General features: G+C 48.0%; 1 protein-coding gene across 6 annotated transcripts in view; it reads left to right on the forward strand.

Annotated features, from left to right (window-relative positions):
• The window catches only part of FLNC (filamin C), a 253,022-nt gene that overhangs the window by 101,725 nt on the left and 128,845 nt on the right, over positions 1 to 22,452 (forward strand). For 4 of the 6 annotated variants that reach the window (XM_069629538.1, XM_069629534.1, XM_069629535.1 and 1 more), the window contains exons 4-9: positions 7,929 to 8,079; positions 8,799 to 8,917; positions 9,990 to 10,067; positions 11,883 to 12,045; positions 13,640 to 13,840; positions 16,403 to 16,528. In XM_069629538.1, the coding sequence (XP_069485639.1) occupies positions 7,929 to 8,079; positions 8,799 to 8,917; positions 9,990 to 10,067; positions 11,883 to 12,045; positions 13,640 to 13,840; positions 16,403 to 16,528 (838 nt within the window). The remainder of the gene's footprint in view (positions 1 to 7,928; positions 8,080 to 8,798; positions 8,918 to 9,989; positions 10,068 to 11,882; positions 12,046 to 13,639; positions 13,841 to 16,402; positions 16,529 to 22,452) is intronic. The other 2 variants (XM_069629536.1, XM_069629537.1) reach the window with 1 other exon arrangement.

Genomic DNA, 22,452 nt, shown 5'->3' on the forward strand with positions numbered 1-22,452 from the left:
TGTTTAAACCATTATTGTCATTAGTTCCGTGTTTTTCCAGAGCGTAAGTAACTATCAAGTTGTTAGACAAATTAGACAGTCAATGCTTGTTTCGTGCCGTGGTGGCACTTCCCCAGGTCTGTGATCATGAAAATAGAATTATATGCAGGAAGGAAACAATAAAAGGGGTGAACGTGTGTAATCGCGGGAGAGTGAACAATGGGAAACCCAGAATCTGCATGGGCATAAAAAAAACTTGCATACAGTGTTTTTTTCGTGGGATTCAATGAATAAGTGTCTTGGTGCCTCTGAATGAAATATTCCCCCTGGAAGTGCTCATTACCACTTTTCGAAGCTCTTTATCAAATTTAAATTACACATCATAATAATGATGTGTTATTCACATTCATTCCTTATGCATACATCACTGACTCAAGAGGAGGCAACGTGTGCAAACAGGTGCAGCAGTGATACCATGTGGATTTGCTGAGCTCCTGGCAGCAGACCCTCCCTGATATAGCCAGAGAATGGCATTGGCTATGGTCCGGAAAAAATAAGGCAAACACTAATGCTGCAATGGTGACGCACAGTGGCTGGTTGGAGTATGGCATCGGCTGAGGCATAGGGAAGAGTTAACACACGAATGCAGGAGCCGCGACGCTCTGTGGCTGGCCAGACTATAGCATTTGGCATCGAGTAGGCACGGGCTAAGCAGTGAAACATAAATACTAGTCAGAGTATGTCCAAATGTGGGAGAGCCCTTCTGCTGAGATGAATATTGCCAAATAACCTGTTCTATGGGATGGTACCCAAGCACAAGGGTCTACTATCACAATCGATGCCACACAGGAAGAGAAATATATGTCTGCATGTCAGTCTGGTCCCTGCCAGCATAAACATGAACAGACGTTCCAGCAATCAGTGGTAATCCCAGGCTCTGTTTCTGCCCTAATGGGCGTCACTGGTGAGGGGCAGCTAAGGAGAAGAGTCTCTCTAGGCACAGACAGCAAGGGGTCCACACACGAGCAGTCGACTATGGCATTGGCTGGAGCCCTGGAAAGAGCAGAATGGATCCAGGTGCTGAAGAGACCCATTGTGGTCTATGGTGATATGGCATTGGCTGAAACTATGAATGTGATCTGGAGTCTGCTTTTCAACGAATGGGGGGGTTCACTGTGCTGGCGATCTGTACTTAAGGCAAAGTGACAGGGCAACATTATAGAGTCCGAGACTTAAGACCTGGCATACAGGACGAAACGAGAGCCTGAGCCCTTGCAAAGGAATCCTTTCAGGTGTGCTGGGCTACTCGGCCTAGTGGTTTCAACAGGAATGAATTCTGTGTAGAAGGATCAAGGAAGCAGTGGGAATTCCTTGAAATCCCAGGATAGCATTGCAGTAAGAGAGAGCACCATAGCACGTTTAGTGGCGGGAGACTATTTGAGTCTTCATAATTTTTTAATAGCAGTAAAAAAGCACCTTTCACCAATAGGTTGCCTCACAGTAAAATAACAATACAAGTATGCCAACAAAAACATCTTAGGTTCTAAAATAATTTTCGAGCAAAAATCCTTGAACTTTTATTTATTTATTGTTAATTTGTTAGGCGCTTACATAGTGAGTCCATTCCCTTTCAAAGCGCCCACAGGGCAACAGGAAGGGAACTTGGGATTGAAAAGCAATGAATACAGTGGAAGATAAAAGACAAACCTACCATGCCTTGTGAGTATTCAGAACATGCATGTGCAGCGAGAAGAGGGGAAGTGGGGGTAAGTGCTGGAATGTCCGTGCTCGTGGGTGAGCAGTAGATGAAGTCATAGTATGTTAAGTGCTATGCTGTCTGGAGCCGTGTTGGGTAGAAAGTGCAAGCCTACTGGACTGAGGCGGGTGGGTGCCGAGGAAAGTGCAGAGAGGTAGGCAGAGGCTGGGGCGATTGGGTTATGGGAGGCCAGGTCCCTGAGGGATACATAAGGGCCCTGGCCACTAATCACAGTGACTGTGAGATTAGTAGAGGAGGGACGAAGGGTAGGAGGAGGTGAAAAGAAAAGACTAGAGGAGCTTCCAGAATTTGAGGAAGTCCTGTTCAAGACGAAGAGGAAAGGGGAGGCTGTTCCATTAGATGGTGCCAGCTGAAGAAAGTGATCAGCCTCCGGCCCTCTGTTTAGTGAAATGCTTTAAACATAGAGAGTTGGGGCCAGAGGACTGCAGAGGTGCAGAGGGAGATTATTTAGTAAGAGAAAATTGCAGACAGCGCGGCCTTAGACCCCATACAGCCTTATGGATGATGCAGAGGGATTTTAATTTAATCCTTGCAGCAACAGGGAGCCAGTGGAGTGTTTTAAGGGCAGGAGAGATGTGGTCCCTGGGCTTAAGGCCAAGGATAAGTCTCACTGCCCTATTCCGGATTAGCTGGAGGGGTCGTAAAGTGGAAGAATGCTATTGCAGTAGTCTAGCCTAGAGAGAAACTGGGCTCGGGTGACATTGAGCTTCTTGGGGAAGTGAGAAAAGGGAGAATTCCTTTGAGGAGGAAGAGTTGAAAGTGGGACTTCGTGTGTCATCTGCATAGCACCGCAAGTTGGCGGAGAAGGAGGAAATGAGGAGTGCTAGTTGATCAAGGTAAGTGTTGAAGAGCCAGGGGAGGGGTTTGAGCCCTGGGGTACACCACAGGTGGAGAACTAAGTAGGTGAGGAGAAGGTGACCAAAATGACTTGGGATGAAAAGTCAGTTAGGAAGGAGGTAACCCCATCCAGTGCTCCCTCTGAGATACCAGGGGTATCATGGAGCCTTTTTTATCAGGATGGAATGGTTAATCGCATGGAAGGCAGAGGAGGGATTGGGTAGGATGAGGACAGCTGGACAGTTAGATTGCAGAGAAGGGAGCAGTTCTTCACAGGTGTTCAGAGGAGCAGTTTCCAGGCCTCTGAATGCTCGGAATCCAGATTGATGGTTGTGGAGACCACCAAGTTCAGTGTGTGAGGTAAGTTGGGGCAATGCCAGCTTCTCCAGCAGTTTCCCATGGAAGGGGGTGATAGAGAAAGGGTGGTAGTTGGCCGGACAGGTAGGGTATATAGAGACCATAGAGAACTCTGAAATATGATTATTTAAAAGATTCCTAAGTTATTAGGAGTTTAAAAATAACTGTAATATTTGAAACGTGGTGCACCTGTTTTGGAAATATGTGCATAGGTGGTATTGCTGATTAAGAAGGGCTACACGTTATTTGGGGTTTAAAAATGGGGATAGCAACACTAGAGTTTACAAATGTTTGTAAGAGGGTTAGGCAGTGTGTCTTTGGTTCACCGCTCTTCACACTTCCTCTCTCATCAACCTCAGCTCTTCCTTTGGATTGTCATATCATATGTTTCTCCTGGCCTCCAGTGACACACCTCTTATTCCCTCTCTTACATCTTCTCCTCCTGACCTCCTTCCCCCTTCCCCCCCAGGGCTCAAAATCTTGGACTTCTCTAGAAACTGAGCACTCATTCCCATCAATTTCTGCAAATGCAGGGATTAAACCCCTAAACCTCTGTAAATTCACCCTGGTCCCTAGCAGGCTGGATTACTACCGTAGCCTTCTAGTGGCACACATAGCCCTACTCCTTTGCGGCTCTCACCACACGATCCTCTCCTAGCTGCGCACATCGTCATCACATGGGGTGACCATCTGTTTAAAATCCCTCCCTATTCAAATCACTTCTTCCTGTATGTAAATCCATCCTTGAGGTATTTCCTCCCCCACCTGAGTAAATCTGGCTCCCACTACTTCCCCCTCCCCCACTCCATACTCCCATGCACTCTTCGGTCTAACTCTCCCTCGTCCACCCTGTGCTTTCTGCTACTTTTGCTCCTTCGCCCTCCTGGCTCCCCCTCACTACTCCCGATACACTTCATAATAAATACATTCCAACAGTGACTGTATTTAAGATCACTCTTAAGAACCACCTTCACCCCCCCCACACCCTCCTACCTCATTACATGTTTGCCGGTGCTTTATTAACGTGCCGGTAATACCTTTTCTCAGCACATAACTGCACCGGCAAAATACACATTTGGTGGTGGGGTGACCGGATTCACCTGCAGCTCAGAGCTGCCGGTATTTCTGACACCCCACCACCAAACAATACTGTTATTACCGGCAACAGTGTTCTGGTGCCGGTGATACCGGCAATTCCCCCTATGGAATCCTATGGGACGCCATGAAATGGGGAATTCCAGTAGTTGCCAGCACTTGGCAACTGCCGGTAATTCCGTCAGACCAAGAGCCGGTAACAGTAATACCGTCTGGTGGGGTCCTGCTGGATTTACAGGTGGGATACCACCAGATTTCTAATAAGGCCGATATATGACCCCCGGATACCCTCACCACTGGGTTGCATAACTGTGCATACCTGCAAATAACGTCATTGCGGGAGTATGTCTTGGGATGTCCCCATTTGCCGCTTCCAGGTGCATCCCCTGCACCAGCCGGTTGCTTCCTAAACACCTGCACAGCACCAAGCAATGGGACTGCCCCAGCCATCACTATGCCATTTGTATAGTGTTTCGTGGTGAAGCACTTCACATTTTCAACAAATGAATAGAAATGAAATATAATTTGTGTTTTAAAAAAAACAGGCTTGATAATTAATTTAATTTATTTATTTTATTTTAACATTTATAGCAGCGTACTTTAGCCTTGGGGCATTTAGGTGCTAGTTACAGAAAGTGCAATAGCATGGTCCACCAGGTGAGAGACCACGCAAAGGGTTACAAACATAAGGGTATATCATAAAAACACACTGTGGTAAAGCCTTGCCTTGTGATACGCTGGGCTACTTCAGGTATGTAGGCAAGCATGAATGACAAAATAAGTATGAGTGCACATTCTGGCAAATCCTCGCCTCATGGTATGGGGGCTACCTCAGGTATGTACGCAAACATGAATGACAAAATAAGTATGAGTACACATTCTGGAAAATCCGCGCCTCATGGTACGGGGGATATTTCAGGTATCTAGGCAAGCATGAATGACAAAATAAGTATGAGTGCACATTCTGGCAAATCCTCGCCTCATGGTACGGGGGGCTACCTCAGGTATGTAAGCCAGCATGAATGACAAAATAATTATGAGTGCACATTCTGGCAAATTCTCGCCTGATGGTATGGGGGTCTACCTCAGGTATGTAAGTAAGCATGAAGGACATAATAGGTATGAGTGCACATTCTGACAAACCCTCACTTCATATTACGGGGGCTACTTTATGTATGTAAGCAAGCATGAATGACAAAACAAGTGTACTACTAATTAAGAAGTAATACAATAATTATTTGTTAAATAATTCACTTCCAGTCAAAAGTAGTACAAGCAGTTTGGTGTGAGAAATGTAACATAACAATTATAATATATAATATAAAAAGATTCTAATTTAAAGTATTAGATAATTGCTTCACTGTAGAATTGGATTCTGTGGGGGCATGACCTCTCATTGAACTCTGCCATAGGTAGAAATCAAATGTGCACACCTAAGACAGGAAGGAAATTGAAGGGTCTTCCCACCGTCTCCTTAAGAAGTCATTGCTCCTTGAACCCTATTAAGTTGAACAAAAAGGATGCATTAAAGCAGCGACTCCCTCTTTAATAAGCTGTGTGACCCAGTATCACAGTATACAGATATATAGCTTCAGAATACAGCCATGATCCAGCACCCACATACCGCGGCACCTCTCTTCGCTGGATCCAAATTTTCAAGCACCTTTGGAAGTACACCATGAACTAGGCCACATCTGACCACATCTCATTCAATGGGGCACGGAGTATTGTCCCTGTTCTGTATTGTGGCTGGACCCTCTGGCCAAAACAAGCTCCAAAATGCTGGTGTCCAAACCACGAACCAAGCATTCAGCTCCAAATGCTGTCCTCACCTGCCCTCCCCAAGACAGTGGCATGGAACCCTCAGTTCAGCCCACCCACCCCCATCTCCGGGTCCCAGGGCCTGCTTCTAAAAGTAGCTGTATCTCCATCAAGTAATTATGTTACACCTATATAGGCTGACAGAAGATAGCCCACTTCCGAGTTCCAGTGCTCGACCAAAGGCCATAGATCCGCTCTGTTGAATGGAAAGAGACGCTAACATTCTCCCTTGCCTTGTTTTTGTTACCTTGTGTAGGAAATACCTTGTGCGCTCTTTTGCTCTGTGCAGAGCATGACTTGTAAGCTCTGTTGCCTAATGTGGGAGATGCCGGGTGTGCTCATGTGCCTTGTGCAGAAGATTATTTGTGTGCTCTGTTCTCTTAAATGGGGGATGCTGTGTGCGCTCTTTTGTCTTGTGCAGGAAATGCCTTGTGTGCTCTGCTGCTTTGCGTAGGAGATGACTTGTGTACTCCATTGCCTTGAACAAGAGCTATTAACCGTTACTCATCATAATGACGACTGAACTCAACGTTCATAAACCCCAATGCTCCATACTCTTGGAACCACGTCCGGTTCCGAGAGTACGTAGGAAGGGGGGTGGGACGTAGGATTAGACTGCTGTGTGGTGCTGCCTTGTGTGGGTGATGTTAAGTGTGCTCGGTTTCCTTGTGTAGGAGCTGCTACAAATTGCTCACCATAGTGACTACTGTACTCCTAGTCCATAGCACCCCTTCCTCCATGCTATTGGGACCACCAACCTCCGTGGATGCATGTTTCCAAGAAAATGAGGGAAGGGAATGGGACAGAGCAGTAGACCTCTGTGTGCTGTAGCCTTGTTTGGGAGATGTCTTGTTCCCTTTGTTGACTTGTCTATGAGAAGCCTTGTGTGCTCTCTTGCCTTGTGCAGGAGATGCTCTGTCCGCTTCGTTGACTTGTCTATGAGAGGCCTTGTGTGCTCTATTGCCTTGTGCACGAGATGCCCTGTCCGCTTTGTTGCCTTGTCTAGGAGATGCCTTGTGTGCTCTATTGCCTTGTGCAGGAGATGCCCTGTCCGCTTTGTTGCCTTGTCTAGGAGATGCCTTGTGTGCTCTATTGCCTTATGCAGGAAATGGTCTTTCCGCTTTGTTGCCTTGCCTAGGAGATGCCTTGAGTGCTCTATTGCCTTTTTATGGGAGATGCCCTATTCGATTTGTTGACTTGTCTTTGAGATGCCTTGTGTGCTCTATTGCCTTGTGCAGAAGATGCCCTGTCCGCTTTGTTGCCTTGTCTAGGAGATGCCTTGTGTGCTCTATTGCCTTTTATGGGAGGTGCCCTGTTTGCTTTGTTGACTTGTCTATGAGATGCCTTGAGTGCTCTCTTGCCTTGTGCAGGAGATGTCACGTCTGCTCTGTTGACTTGTCTATGAGAGGCCTTGTGTGCTCTATTGCGTTGTGTGAGAGATGCCATGGTCACTTTGTTGCCTTGTCCATGAGAGGCCTTGTAAGCTCTCGTGCTTTGTGTGGGAGATGCCTTGTGTGATCTATTGCCTTTTATAGGAGATGCCCTGTCCGCTTTGTTGACTTGTCTATGAGAGGCCTTGTGTGCTTTCTTGCCTTGTGCAGGGGATGCCCTGTCTACTTTGTTGACTTGTCTATGAGATGCCTTGAGTGCTCTCTTGCCTTGTGCAGAAGTTGTCACTTCTGCTCTGTTGACTTGTCTACGAGAGGCCTTGTGTGCTCTATTGCGTTGTGTGAGAGATGCCATGGTCACTTTGTTGACTTGTCCATGAGATGCCTTGTGTGCTCTCTTGCCTTGTGCAGGAGATGTCGTGTCTGCTCTGTTGACTTGTCTATGAGATGCCTTGAGTGCTCTATTGCCTTTTATGGCAGATGCCCTGTCGCTTTGTTGACTTGTCTATGGGAGGCCTTGTGTGTTCTATTGCGTTGCGTCAGAGATGCCATGTTCACTTTGTTGACTAGTCCATGAGAGGCCTTGTAAGCTCTCGTGCTTTGTGTGGGAGAAGCCTTGTGTGCTTATCACCAATTCTTCTCTTATGTTTTCACCCTCTTTTGTTGTGTTACAGGTCATTGCCCCGGAGGAAATAGTGGATCCCAACGTTGACGAGCACTCCGTCATGACATACCTGTCACAGTTTCCTAAAGCCAAGCTGAAGCCTGGAGCTCCCCTGAGATCCAAGCAGCTTCACCCCAAGAAAGCCAAAGCATACGGACCAGGTGGGTGTCCCGGGCAGATGGGGAGTTTAGGGGAAAAGATGGAAGCGGTGCACGTCAAACCTATATAAGTAACAGGAGATCCTGGTGGTTAATTGATGCCATCGTAGCTAGCCAATCAACAGTCAACTACTTCTATAATGCACATGAAACTTGATTAATGCACCTAATATATAAACACACGGTTGGACATGTCCAATAGGAAGGGACTACGTAACTGGACCATATTACAGAGATGATCATACTCAGCAGCAAATTGTATTGGCAATGCCTTGGCTTTAAAGGGCCGTGATCTCAATTCCACAAATGTAATTTGATGCCGCTGTCACCGAATATTCTTATGATTATACTTTTACATGGAGTGGGTAGACGTCCATAGCTAATGGTTTAATGTGGTTGTCTGACTTCATAGTTCTTTGATCTTAATTTGCACTAATATTAATATAGCACATATTGTTTCTGTAGATCCTCTATGGGAAATACTTGGGCGCTGGTGGAAATTTGTGGTCTCTTGGAGTTGCAGCAGGTTGCATTACTGTAGAGCCAATGATGGGAACCACTGAAAGATAGCCTTGTGTTCGTATGGATCACTCAAGCTTGCAAATTATCTTAGAACAGTGGTTAATAGGAGAGTCTTCCTTAACCGTAGGGTGTTGGTAGGAATAGGTTCACCCTGTCCGTCCATGATGTAAACCTTCTCTATGTTGCCTTCCTTGCCACAGGTATCGAGCCCCATGGGAACGTAGTTCTCAAGCCAGCGCATTTCACAGTGGAGACCATTTTGGCTGGCCTGGGAGAAGTGCTGGTGTTCATCGAGGACCCAGAGGGACACACAGAAGAGGTACGGTAGCCGCTGTTGGTTCTCCCTTAAGAAGTGGCTTCACAATTGTTGACCTTTAGCCGATGCTTTCCGATCCTTCCCTCTTGGTAGATAGCAGAGTGTGCTGTGTTCTTGCTGCAGAGATTTGTGTGCAATTTGCAGGTCAGAATCTCGACAGGGCCTTTAATCGATCCCTGGTTATTAACATTAGTACAGTTGGGTAGGATGATAGAAACATCTATGATGTAACCACCCGGGCTCAATTTGCGCCGTGCAATACTGCTCATTATTCCAGGAAATCTGGGCATGACCCCATTAGACAGTGCCTACGCATAGTTTGGGATGGCTACTGCCATCACATGCTAAGCTAAGTGATGGTTGGGACCACCCTCTGCAAGCTCTCTCAGAAGAAGCAACCACTTTAGCAGAAGCAGGCTGGCATATAGAGTAACGGGCACTCTCCAGCACAGTATGCACGGGCCATGTCAGAGTTAGTGATATGTCGGACAAGACTCACATTGCCCAATTGACATGCCACTACTATGGTTCTACCAGATGTTCTGTGGTGAGCATGTGATCTAATTAACCCTTTCCCAGCAAAACTGGGCTTTTTGTGAAACCTTCTGATTTATATGTGGGCTCAGCCTCAAAGGAAATCAATGAGATTTCAGTTGAAGTCAACGACACTCAACTTCAGCGTATGGTGCCACTAGTAAAAGGATCTGTGGAAATAAGGGAATCAGTGAGGCTCCATTTCAGGGGAATCGCAGACATTCAATGGCGGTGAATAGGCTCCTTAATAAGGGAATCAATTACACTCAATTTCAGCGTATGGTGGCACTCATGGGGAAACCATGAGGCTCCCTTTAATTGTGCTATACCATTAATGGGGTAGTCACTTGTTTCCTAATTTCAGTGTATGGCACCAGTGGCTGCAGCCATTTAAACTGAGTTGAAATGTATCTAGTCTTAAGGTGTGTGGGGTCAGTGGGATCAGGGGTGACCTTCTCCATCTGCACCTGCAAATGCCATGGATAACGAGAGTGACTGGGGATCTATCGCTCCTTCTTCAGCTTTTTCCTTCTCTCGCCAGGCCAAGGTGGTTCCCAACAATGATAAGAACAGGACCTATGCCGTGACGTATGTGCCCAAAGTGGCTGGACTTCACAAGGTAAGGGCAAGAAGAGGCACCTGCTGCTTCATGATCCGCTGCTTCATCCTCCAATATCTGACTTCAGATCCTCGCAATCCTAAACTCTAGATATAGCATGACACAACACGTTTGCACACGCTAAGCCTTGCCACAAGCCATGCCTCATCACATGCTAAGCCCTGCCCTGGGAGATGGTTCAGCACATGCTAAGCCATGCCCTGGGAGACGGTTCAGCACATGCTAAGCCCTGCCCTGGGAGACGGTTCAGCACATACTAAGCCCTGCCCTGGGAGATGGTTCATCACATACTAAGCCCTGCCCTGGGAGACGGTTCAGCACATGCTAAGCCCTGCCCTGGGAGACGGTTCATCACATACTAAGCCCTGCCCTGGGAGACGGTTCAGCACATGCCAAGCCCTGCCCTGGGGGATGGTTCAGCACATGCTAAGCCCTGCCCTGGGAGACGGTTCAGCAAATGCTAAGCCCTGCCCTGGGAGATGGTTCAGCACATACTAAGCCCTGCCCTGGGAGACGGTTCAGCACATGCTAAGCCCTGCCCTGGGAGACGTTTCAGCACATGCTAAGCCCTGCCCTGGGAGACGGTTCAGCAAATGCTAAGCCCTGCCCTGGGAGATGGTTCAGCACATACTAAGCCCTGCCCTGGGAGACGGTTCATCACATACTAAGCCCTGCCCTGGGAGACGGTTCAGCACATGCTAAGCCCTGCCCTGGGAGACGGTTCATCACATACTAAGCCCTGCCCTGGGAGACGGTTCAGCACATGCCAAGCCCTGCCCTGGGGGATGGTTCAGCACATACTATACCCTGCAGCGGGAGACTGTTCCGCACATGCTAAGCCCTGTCCCGGGAGACGGTTCAGTACATGCTCAGCCCAGACCCGGGGGGGTGAGTCCGCACATACTAAGCCCTGCCTCAGTAAACGGATCTGCACAGGCTAAGCCCTGCCCCGGGGAACAGTTCTGAACATGCTAAGCCCTTGCCCAGAGGACGGTTATGCACATGGTAAGCCCTGCCCTGGGGGATGGTTCTGCACATACTAAGCCCTACCCCAGGGGACAATTGCTCACATGCTAAGCCCTCCCTCAGGGAGTGGATCAGCACATGCTAAGCCCTGCCCCAGGGGTACAATACCGCACATGCTAAACCCTTATCCAAGGGACAGTTCTGCACATGCTAAGCCCTGCCCCAAGGAATGGTTCTGCACATGCTAAGCCCTTCCTCAGGAAGCGGATCTGCACAGGCTAAGCCATACCCTGGGGAACGGTTCTGCACATGCTAAGCCCTGCCTAAGGGAGTGGCTCTGCACATGCTAAGCCCTGTCCCGGGGAAACGGTTCTACACATGCTAAGCCCTGCCCCAGGGAACGATTCTGCACATGCTAAGCCACGTCCCGGGGAATGGTTCTGCACATGCTAAGCCCCGTCCCTGGGAATGGTTCTGCACATGCTAAGCCCTGCACCGGGGAACGGTTCTGCACATGCTATTTTTTTAATATCATGTATATATTTTTTTTGCCTTTAGGATAGGTAAAAAAAGGTGTTTTTACACCAAAAACGGGTGTTTGGGGTGGGGATCCCCGCCAAAAAAAAGAATTTACAAAAATAAAATAAAATTCGACCCTTTTTTTCAGTCGAATTGACTCGACCCTTTTGTCATTTGACCCTTTTGAGTCTAAACTTTGACCAATAACCATGTGGAGTTTCCCGGCGCCACTCGATGCTCATCCCCAGCCCTGGCCCATGCGGGTCACTGCCCCGGGTGTTGAACTTAAGACCAGCCAGGTGGGGCCTTTCATCTCTCTTTGCCTTGTAGGTCACAGTGCTGTTTGCTGGCCAAGACATCGATAAGAGCCCCTTTAATGTCAACGTGTCCATGGGCCTTGGTGATGCCAACAAGGTTACGGCGCGCGGACCGGGCCTGGAGCCCATTGGCAATGTGGCTAACAAGCCCACCTACTTCGATATCTACACTGCAGGTGAGGAAGATGCTACTCAGCAGAGGAGGTTTCTAATATGTACCCACAGCTTGATTTACCAGTCTAAAGTGGCAGTCTGAACCTGGCCCCTGAAATCAGGGCACACTTCACTATGTTGGGCTATTATACCTTCACAGGGGCCTTGATTTTTGAGACTGTTCTAACACGTGTGCCAATGTATTCGACATGTCAGTGCAGAGAGTGCATTCTTCATCAGTCAGCTTCGGGCCCCCAGCGAACCCGATTCTCAATGCAGGGATGAAAGCCACAGTGGCCCGCTTTGTTGGAAGGTGCCTGTTGCCCCCTAGAGGACGTTAGCCAGGCATGCTCCTTCACAGGCCACTTGCTGTCCCTGCTGCAGGAGCACCTGCCTCCTCCTGAGACAACACCATGCAGTGGCTGCCACCGGGCAGGCCACGTCTCCCTGCAGCCACAGGCACCCCAGTGACCTTGTAAGGTGGGCTGCAGCCTACAACGGCTAGGCCTCCACTTGCCACTAGATGCCACGGAACTAAGTGCATACATCGATTCATTTAAATCGATTTTTAAAATGACCGATTTAGAAACACCGCTCGGAGACCGCTCGGAGCGGTCTTTCGAATCGAGCTGTTATCCCGTGTGACGTAAACGAGGTCACGCAGGGGCTGACAGGCACGGTGGGATCCAGAAGAGGAGTGGCGGTAGTCCCAGGTGCGTGTGTGTAAAAAGGGATAAGGTTTGCGATCGGGATGGTGAGGGGCAGGAAATGGAACTGTGCGTATGTGTTGCAGATTGAGCGGGAATGCTTAGGGGGAAAGGAGACAGTGGGGTGCAGGGAGCAAGGAAGAAAGGAGCGGGGTGAAACCCCAGAATAAGAAGAAAATCCATCAGCGGGAGAGGGGCAGGGAGTGCAGGCAGCTAGGCGAATGGCTTGCCTGGGAGGCCGGAGTTGTGAAACCCCTCAGACGTGTTATTTCGGCTTTTTGAGGGCCGCACAAAATCGACAGAGTTAAATCGTTCTTTTTTATGTGCGGGCTTCAAAAAGCTGGAAAATCACATAGAGCCGATGTCCACGGTGCCGGATTTTTTCATTGTGTACCTTTAATGGCCACCCGGTGTCAGTATTGCCTTGTCTGTCAGAAAATATCTTACAATAACTGGCCACTTGGAGTGGATTCTGCACCACCAGGTCGCAGGTTCAAATCCCGGCAACGCCAACTCAGCCTTTCATCCTTCCGAGGTCGATAAATGAGTACCAATTTCGGTTGGGTGATATTGTATGTAAATATGTGCTCTGTAAAGCGCTTTGGATTAAGGCGCTATATAAATAGCGCATCATTATCATTATCATATTGCGTGATACTGCACCACCACTGTGTGATTTTTCTGTGCCAGAAGCCATATTCTGTCTGACCACTAGCTGGCGCTGCTACACCAGGGTCTGCACATATTCTCTCCAGCAGACTGTGAGGCAGGTGTACTAGTGAGGGAGCCTCACTAGCTCCTGAAGACAGCGCATTTAAATTGAGATCACCTACACGGTGGAGTGTAAAATATACCTTACGACTCACACCTGCTATGCTTCACCCCTTGTGCATGATTTCTTGTCTCCCAGGTGCAGGTACGGGCGACGTGGGTGTCGTGATTGTGGACCCCCAAGGTCGCAGAGACACCGTGGAAGTGATTCTTGAGGACAAAGGGGACAGCATCTACCGCTGCACCTACCGACCAGTGCTGGAGGGACCCCACATGGTCTACGTCACCTTCGCCGGGGCCCAGATTCCCAAGAGCCCCTTCACCGTCAATGTCTCAGAAGGTAATGAAGGCCAGCTTCTTCCAGGCGTGCCTCCCATTGCTTTACCAGACACATGAACACCTCTGCCAGACTTTCCTCTCTCTCCTCATTGATTCTATTGTATTAAATTCTAACTTCTCTCTCTCTCTCTCACTCTATTCCCTTACCTCTATCCGCATTATTCCTCCTCTGTCTCACCACTTCTCTCTCCCAACTCACTTACCGTACATCATGTGATGGGTGCCGCCCTCTAGAAAGGCACCAGAAGGTTCCACTCCCATGTTACGGTAATATCCTGATACAGCTGGAGTGAGGAGATTCTGTATTGCAGGGCTGTGCCACCATTGTTTAGGTCTATAACTCACATCAGCCCTAGCCAGCGCAGTCAATGGTGAGGGATCATGGGAGTCGTAGTCAGAGACATCTGAAGAGACGCAGATCGATCCAGATTCTGCAGTTTGCAGTGGGACCTGCAGAACTAGTAGATCTTGCTGAAACGAACCAAACATAAGCGAATTCCTTTTTCCTTTTCACATTCACTTAACGCACATTGTGTAACTAATGGTGCAGCACTGAGTATGTGTATGCCATGGTGCCCGAGGTGTGCTAAGGCATGGATGTGGCTATCTGTGTGCCTGTGTAGATCTGTGTAAATTCCTTGATGCTGAGCGTGCACATGTATGTTTGCTTTTTTGCCTGTGTGTTTATTTCAGTGCCACTGTGGATGTATGTGCCCTCAGTAACCTTTTGTGTGTGATGTGTACTCTCTACACGTATGGGTGTTGATTGACTCTGCATGTGGCAGTTATTCTAGGTGTCCATTTGCGATAGACACACACAGTGACCATCTCTCAGCATCTTACTTAAGATAGCAGGCGCCCTGTTCATAAAGATGGACTGGCCTTGCCAGCATCCACACAGGCCGGTTACTTCACTAGTGAACGCTCTGTTACTCCTTCCTCCCCTGGCCACTTTCGTTTGGGGTCACTGGGTATTTTTGCAAGATAAGGAATTACAGCACAATCTTTTTTTGGCATAAAAAACCCAACACAACCAAATGTCTTTTCAAAAGATGGGGAAACACCTGGAAATGGCATACAAGGGCATATGATGGCAATAACTGGCACATCGTGTGGGTACCTGCCATATGACATCAGTACCTAGCAGGTGACAGGAGTACCTGCACGTCTGATAGCAATAGTAGTACCTAAGTTTATGATGGTAGTACCTGGCAAATGATTCCATAGACTTAAGGTGGTAATTTCCTATACATGTTTGCAGGACCCGTCACATGGTGTGAACAACTGTGCAATCTTGGCAAAACTTGGTAAATTAGGATAGTACCTGGGCATATGATGGCAAGAGCGAGCAAATGGAGTAAGAGCAACACAGAGAAACACAGAAGATGTTGTTGCCATACAAAAACTCAAACCTTTGGTTTTGGTCATGTTTGTTATTAGATTTTGCTACAAGGTGGCGCTTTAGCACTAGCTATAAGCTAAAACTAGTGTATTAGAGTGCAGCTACGAGAAGATGGCATATGAGGAGGGACAGCATGCGTGAAGGTGCTGTTTGGGTATTTACCCACCTATTGAATGCCCTTGGCCATGCTAAATCCTATGGCCATTCCCACCCACTTCTGTCCTCTCCCTGCCCCAAAACACACCCTCCTGGGATCTCTTTGAGCTAGCTTTCTCAAGTCTTACCATCAAACTTTGCACTCAAAGTGCATGCTAGTGTTTCTTCAAAGAAGTCTTCTGGGCATTAAGGGTTTAATTCGAGCTGGAAAAGCACTAGTGGTGTAAAAAAAATGTCTTAACCAGGTATGCCCCCAGCCAATACATTTATAAACAACTAGCGTAAGAGCCTGTGTACATGGGCCAAAGTGCAGGTTTTCATTGACACAGTAGGCCCACTACATATCCTAAGGCAACAGCTCCCTCTAGCTGTGACAACTGGCAAAGCTATGTGAATAGGGATTGTCTCTATGTATCTTAGCCAACAGCTCTAGCGGTGACAACAGACGAAGCTACTGCATCAGGCAAACATACAGGGACAAACGTACATCTGGCCTTTTATTATATTGATAGATTAGATATGCATGTCCTTCACTGAAGTCCTGTTAAAAACAAGCATTGGCAAAGCCATCAGTTTCGGCTTGCTATTAGATATGCATTTGACAGGAACTGCTATTATATACCCAGGGATTTGCACCATTTTGCAGCTGAAACCATTAAAGGCCAGTTAGTACCCCCCTGGTCAGTGCCTGGCAAATGCCTTCCCAATGTCTACAAAAAAGCCAAAACTATTGCCATTGCTTGTTTTTAACATGTACTATATGTGGCCTGTTTGTATACATCTATGGATGTGGTTGTGTGTAGTTTTTGTGAGGAGATCGAACGTGAACGTGCCTTCGTATAGCAGTGTGTGCTGTCTGCTACCCTGTGAATGCACACGTGTGTGTGTGTGGCAGCGTGTAGGGTTGGCATACATCTTTAGAAGGATGGCTGCGAGAATGCTTCCCTCTGCTTTCCCTGCCTCACCCCTCCCTGTCTCCTTCTCGTTTCTCCTCACCCCTTGTAGCTCTTCCTGTGCCATCGTCCTCCAGTGTCCCACCTATTCAGATAATTCCTCAGGCCGTCTGCACCCCGCCAGCCGACAAGGGCAAGAAAGCCCCGCCCCAGCCTCCGCCCAAACCACGCAAAGCAAGTTAGTATGGGCTCCCCTGCAGCCTGCTGGCCTGTGCTGTGCCTGCCACCAGCTGTGGGCCTTCTCCAGCACTGTGGTGCTGCCTGTTGTGGCCTGCTGAGTTCTCGTGTGCCTCTATGTTCCTGCTCGTGTGTTTCGCCATTGTTACTGTCTCTCCTAGTCTATGCCAGCCTGACTCCAATGTCTCCTATCTACATGGGTAATACATTGCATTACACTGCTACAGTCAGTAGTGGCAATGCAGTCAAGGTCACCTTGGAATTTGTATAGGAAATGCAAACCCTTCTCAGCCGTCTAACTTTTCAAATATTTCGCCAATGTTCACCAAACTTGTAGTTGTGGCTCGCATTGTGTGATTTGTGAAATTTGGTGAACATTGGTATAGGATTGTAAATTTGCTGAGGTTGTGAGAAAATAAACTTTTATTTGCATGAAATGTTAGGTCATGTTATCGAGATGTACACTCTGCACTGCTGGAGTTTGCAGGGTCTTCAGGGGTCTGGCAGATCTGAAAGACAGCTGGGTGGGTTAGGTTAGTGAGAAGTGAGGGAAAACGCAAGATATCTTGGCTTCTGCGGGGATGCAGTTCGTTTATACCCGTGTACTGTACACAGGTCTGTTTCTAGGTGGTCGGTGTCGAAGAGCATTGGAACGTCCTTCATGGAGGATAGCTTAGGGGCAATGTGCTCGCCTTGGAAGCAAGACGACACTGCGCTTAGATTTCCAGTTTAGATCTGGTTGTAGCTACTCCTCAGTTTAGACCTGTAAATGGCTGCTCGCCTCTCTCAAACTCTGATCTGCATGCGACTGCTCCCTGATTTCCAGATCTGATCACACAACTGCTCCCTCATTTCCAGTTTACATCTGTTTGTGACTGCTCTCTGATCTCCAGCTCAAATCTACCTATGGATACTCTATGCCTGTAAATGTTCTCTGGTCTCTAGTTCATATCTGCCTGTGAATGCTCTCTAGTCTCCAGCTCACATCACTCCTTGGTGATGTCGAACTCAAAAATTATCATGACAGCTCTCTAATTGCCCTATAAGGCCTGAGTTTGGCTCATTTTTGTTCTTTTGTTTTTATCTCTGATGCTATCCGTTTGTCCATGTCAGACCTGCATGCCTGACTTCTTTCTGATCTTTAGTCCACAGCTAGTTTTATCTGCTCTCTGATTTTCCATGTCAGGGCCTAGTGCCTGGCTTCTTACGGATCTCACTTCATAGTGAGCTGTGGCTGCTCTCTGATTTTCCAGGTCAGGGTCTTGTGCCTGGCTTCTTACTGATCTCACTTCATAGTGAGCTTTGGCTGCTCTCTGATTTTCGAGGACAGGGCCTTGTGTCTGGCGTCTTACTGATCTCACTTCATAGCGAGCTGTGGCTGCGGTCTGATTTTCCAGGTCAGGGATGCATGTGGCTGTTGTCAATACTGAGCTCAGACCTGCATTTGGCTGCTCTCTGGGCTCTACTTCATGTGTGCTTGTGGCTGCTCTCTGATTTTCCAGGTCAGGGCCTTGTGCCTAGCTTCTTACTGATCTCCACTTCATAGCAAGATTTAGCTGCTCTCTGATTTTCCAGGTCAGGGCCTTGTGCCTGGCTTATTACTGATCTCATTTCATAGCTAGCTGTGGCTGCACTCTGATTTTCCAGGTCATGAATGGGTGTGGCTGTTGTCAGAACTGAGCTCAGACCTGTATTTGGCTCCTCTCTGGGCTCTACTTCATGTGTGCTTGTGGCTGCTCTCTGATTTTCCAGGTCAGGGTCTTGTGCCTGGCTTTACTGATCTCCACTTCATAGCGAGCTGTGGCTGCGCTCTGATTTTCCAGGTCAGGGTCTTGTGTCTGGCTTCTTACTGATCTCACTTCATAGCGAGCTGTGGCTGCTCTCTGATTTTCCAGGTCAGGGTCTTGTGCCTGGCTTTACTGATCTCCACTTCATAGCAAGCTGTGGCTGTGCTCTGATTTTCCAGGTCAGGGACTTGTGCCGGGCTTCTTACTGATCTCACTTCATAGTGAGCTGTGGCTGCGCTCTGATTTTCCAGGTCAGGGCCTTGTGCCGGGGCTTCTTACTGATCTCACTTCATAGCGAGCTGTGGCTGCGCTCTGATTTTCCAGGTCAGGGCCTTGTGCCGGGGCTTCTAACTGATCTCACTTCATAGCAAGCTGTGGCGGTGCTCTAACTTTCCAGGTCAGGGCCTTGTGCATGGCTTTACTTATCTCCACTTCATAGCGAGCTGTGGCTGCGCTCTGATTTTCCAGGTCAGGGTTTTGTGCCTGGCTTTACTGATCTCCACTTCATAGTGAGCTGTGGCTGCGCACTGATTTTCCAGGTCAGGGATGAGTGTGGCTGTTGTCAGAACTGAGCTCAAACCTGCATTTGGCTGCTCTCTGGGCTCTACTTCATGTGTGTGTGTGGCTGCTCTTTGATTTTCCAGGTCAGGGCCTTGTGCCTGGCTTCTTACTGATCTCACTTCATAGCGAGCTGTGGCTGCGCTCTGATTTTCCAGGTCAGGGCCTTGTGCCTGGCTTCTTAGTGATCTCCACTTCATAGCGAGCTGTGGATACGCTCTGATTTTCCAGGTCAGGGCCTTGTGACTGGCTTTACTGATCTCACTTCATAGCGAGCTGTGGCTGCGCTCTGATTTTCCATGTCAGGGATGCGTGTGGCTATTGTCAGAACTGAGCTCAGACCTGCATTTGGCTGCTCTCGGGGCTCTACTTCATGCATGCGTGTGGCTGCTCTCTGAACTCCAGTTTATATCGGCTAGGCGTACTATTTAAAAACACTTTCCACATCATTACCCCAGAGGGAAGTGCTGTGGTCAGGCTGTGTATTTTAAGCCGACATCCTCAGACAATATGATGCAGCTGGGCTTGACTTGTGAGCTCAGGAATGCATCCGCAGGGTTCCACTTAAACCCACCATCCAAGGATTGATGGGTTCAATCTGCAGCGCTCTCTACGGTCTCCCTCAACAGCGCAGTCATTCCTGACACCAAAAGCAAACACTGCTATTTCACCATCCGACCCCAGACTCCTGTGTCATTCTTTAGAATGAAAACACAGTTGGATGCATCTACTCCCATCATGACGACACGTTGAGCCTGGATGTAAACTATTTCAGCAGAAATAAGCATGTTCTACCCTTACATCATTTAATTTTACTTGCCAAATCAGATGTTAATCAGCCATATTCTGCTAAAGCGGTGTACTGCCATTTTAAGAAATCCACTGATGTGCACATCATGTGGCCCAAATAGGGCCCAGCTAGAATGGTCTACATACTGGTCCCCCAAGGGGAAAAAAGACTCCTACACCAGGATGTATAAATAAAATACTGTATGCAGTGTCCGTATGTGCTTTATTTAGGCTCACCTGGACTGATCCATCCAGCCCACCATGGGGCTGGATGGAATGTTGGCCTAGTAAGATCGTTGTTGTGTTGTGTTCTCCCCTGTTCCCCTCCTTTGCCCAGTCACGCTCTGAAACACTTGTGTACGAGCGCTATACAAATAAAATATCATATCATAAGAAAAAAAGAACAAAGGAAAGAGCTCCCCTGCCTGGGAGTGGGCTGGGCAGGAGAGAATTAACATTCTAAGAAGAACCATTGGAGAGGAGAAACTCTTGAGAAAGAAGCTTCAGATCTGTGCCTTTAGATATTTTGCTAAATTCTGGTGTCATGTTTCTGTGATCCTGCTTGACTTGTTGAATTGGCCACAATTCAGAGATCTGTAAACATCTCTTGTGGTCACTCTCAGGGGAAACACCCGGCAGTGGGTGGGCAGCGTCAATCACAGAAAGAACAAACATGATTTTTGATGATGTTTTTTTATGAAGGTTTAAGGTAATGATTTTGTGTGAGGGCACTTTTGTGCATGAGAAGCAGTGATTACGCCTTAAGAACCCAGGATGGGACCGCATCACAGCCACAGGAAAGTAGGTGCTCAGACACCTGGACTCAACGCATAGTAAATGGTTAAAAAAAAAATCCTTAAAAAACATAGTCTGCACTGCCAAGTTGAAATAAGTCTCAGAGGTGTTTGTTTAAATATTTTACTAAATGCGGGAGTCCTATTTTTGTGATCCTGCTTGACATGTTCATTTGGTCACAATTCAAAGATGTGTAAATATCTCTTGTTCGGAGAGTGCAGTCATTGTCGGGGGGGGGGGGGTGGGGGGGGGAGGAACACCCTGCAGTGGGGTGGGTGGGCATGTCAAGTCCAGTAAGAACAAATAGGATTGTTGATGATGTTTTCATGTCGGTATAAGGTCCCACCATTTGGTTGCCATGACCCTATGTGGAATGTGGATGAATGCCCTCTTTACGTTGACTAAGTGGGCTTGTGAACTGGAACGATGACCAAAAGTAAATTCCCCGGGAAATTGCATAAATCCCAGGCGATGGAGGTTGCCATAGGGAGATTTGTATTTAAACGAAAAAGCAACGAGCAACAGCTGAAAGGAATTTTACATTTCTTAATGGCATTTTAGTTTGGTATCCCTTTGAGCATAAACGCCTAATGGCAGTTCGCGGGTTAGTGCGTAGATGGACAGTTCACCAACAGTGCCTCGGAAGGATGTCACACCGCTTGATGTGCCCCTCAGTTCTACAACTCTGGGAAGCACACATGGTTTATTGTGGGGTGGGATTTTTCCCATGGAAAATGCCCTGTATGAATGTGATGTTTCCTGTGAGAGAAGATGTGAGCTGAATGTGTCTGTCCCGTGCAATGTGCTCCTTTGTACTATACATTTTTCTGGACTTGAAATGGACTAATTGATGCCAAACAGCTCGGACCTACTTTGCTAGAAGTGAGTGAGAAAGGTCTCCTTCCAGTGTTCATTGGCGGTCACACTCATTTGCAGATAGTTCTAGAGTTCTGCTTGTGGCTATCTGACCCCGAGCAGACTCTGATGCCCGTCTTGCAGACCAGTCCATAATAATAACGTAGGCCGCCTTGCTCATGTGGACTGCTCCGCACCTTAGACGTATGAGTACAGCCTGGAAAAGCAGATCCTTCTAGTGGCATCTCCTTGAAGTGCCAAGCTGTGGGAGGCCCTTTAAGCGTAGTACATCTCTCCCCCTTAAGTGCCAAGCTATGGGAGTCCATTTAATAATGGTGCATTGTTGCCTTTGAAGTACCAAGTGGGGCAATCTCTTTAAGAGTGGTGTGCCTCTCTCCTTGAAGTGCCGACCTGTGGGAGTCCCTTTAAGAATGGCACTTCTCTCCCCTCGAAGTGCCAAGCTCCTTTAAGAATGGTACCTCTCACCCCTTGAAGTGCTAAGCTGTGGGAGTCCGTTTAAAAATGGTGCAACTTTCCTCTTGAAGTGCCAGGCTGTGGGAATCCCTTTAAGAATGGTACATATCTCTTTTTGAAGTGCCAAACTGTGGGGGGTCCGATCAAGAGTGGTACATGTCTCCCCTTGAAATGCCAGCCTGGGGGAATATCTTTTTTGAATGGTACATCTCTCCCTTTGAAGTGCTACGCTGTGGGAGTCCATTTAAGAATGGTACATCACTCCCCCGGATGTGCCACGCGGTGCGGGGTCGCTTTAAGCGTAGTACATCTCTCCCCCTTAAGTGCCAAGCTCTGGAAGTCCCTTTAAAAATGGTGCATGGTTGCCCTTGAAGTGCCAAGTGGGGCAATCCCTTTAATAGTGGTGTGCCTCTCTCTTTGAAGTGCCGATCTGTGGGAGTCCCTTTAAGAATGGTTTATCTCACCCTTTGAAATGCCAGGCTGTTGGAATCCGTTTAAGAATGGTACATCTCTCCCCCTTAAGAGCCAGGCTGTGGGAGTCCTTTTAAGAATGGTACATCTCTCCCCCTTAAGTGGCAGGCTGTGAGAGTCCCTTTAAGTCTCCTCTGTGCGGGTTCTTCACTGATGAGCCCCGCCCCCCTCTCGCATGTTCTGTGAGCCTGTCTTT

This window comes from Ambystoma mexicanum, chromosome 12 (assembly GCF_040938575.1).
Source record: "Ambystoma mexicanum isolate Mex_15411 chromosome 12, UKY_AmexF1_1, whole genome shotgun sequence".
NCBI lineage: Eukaryota > Metazoa > Chordata > Amphibia > Caudata > Ambystomatidae > Ambystoma > Ambystoma mexicanum.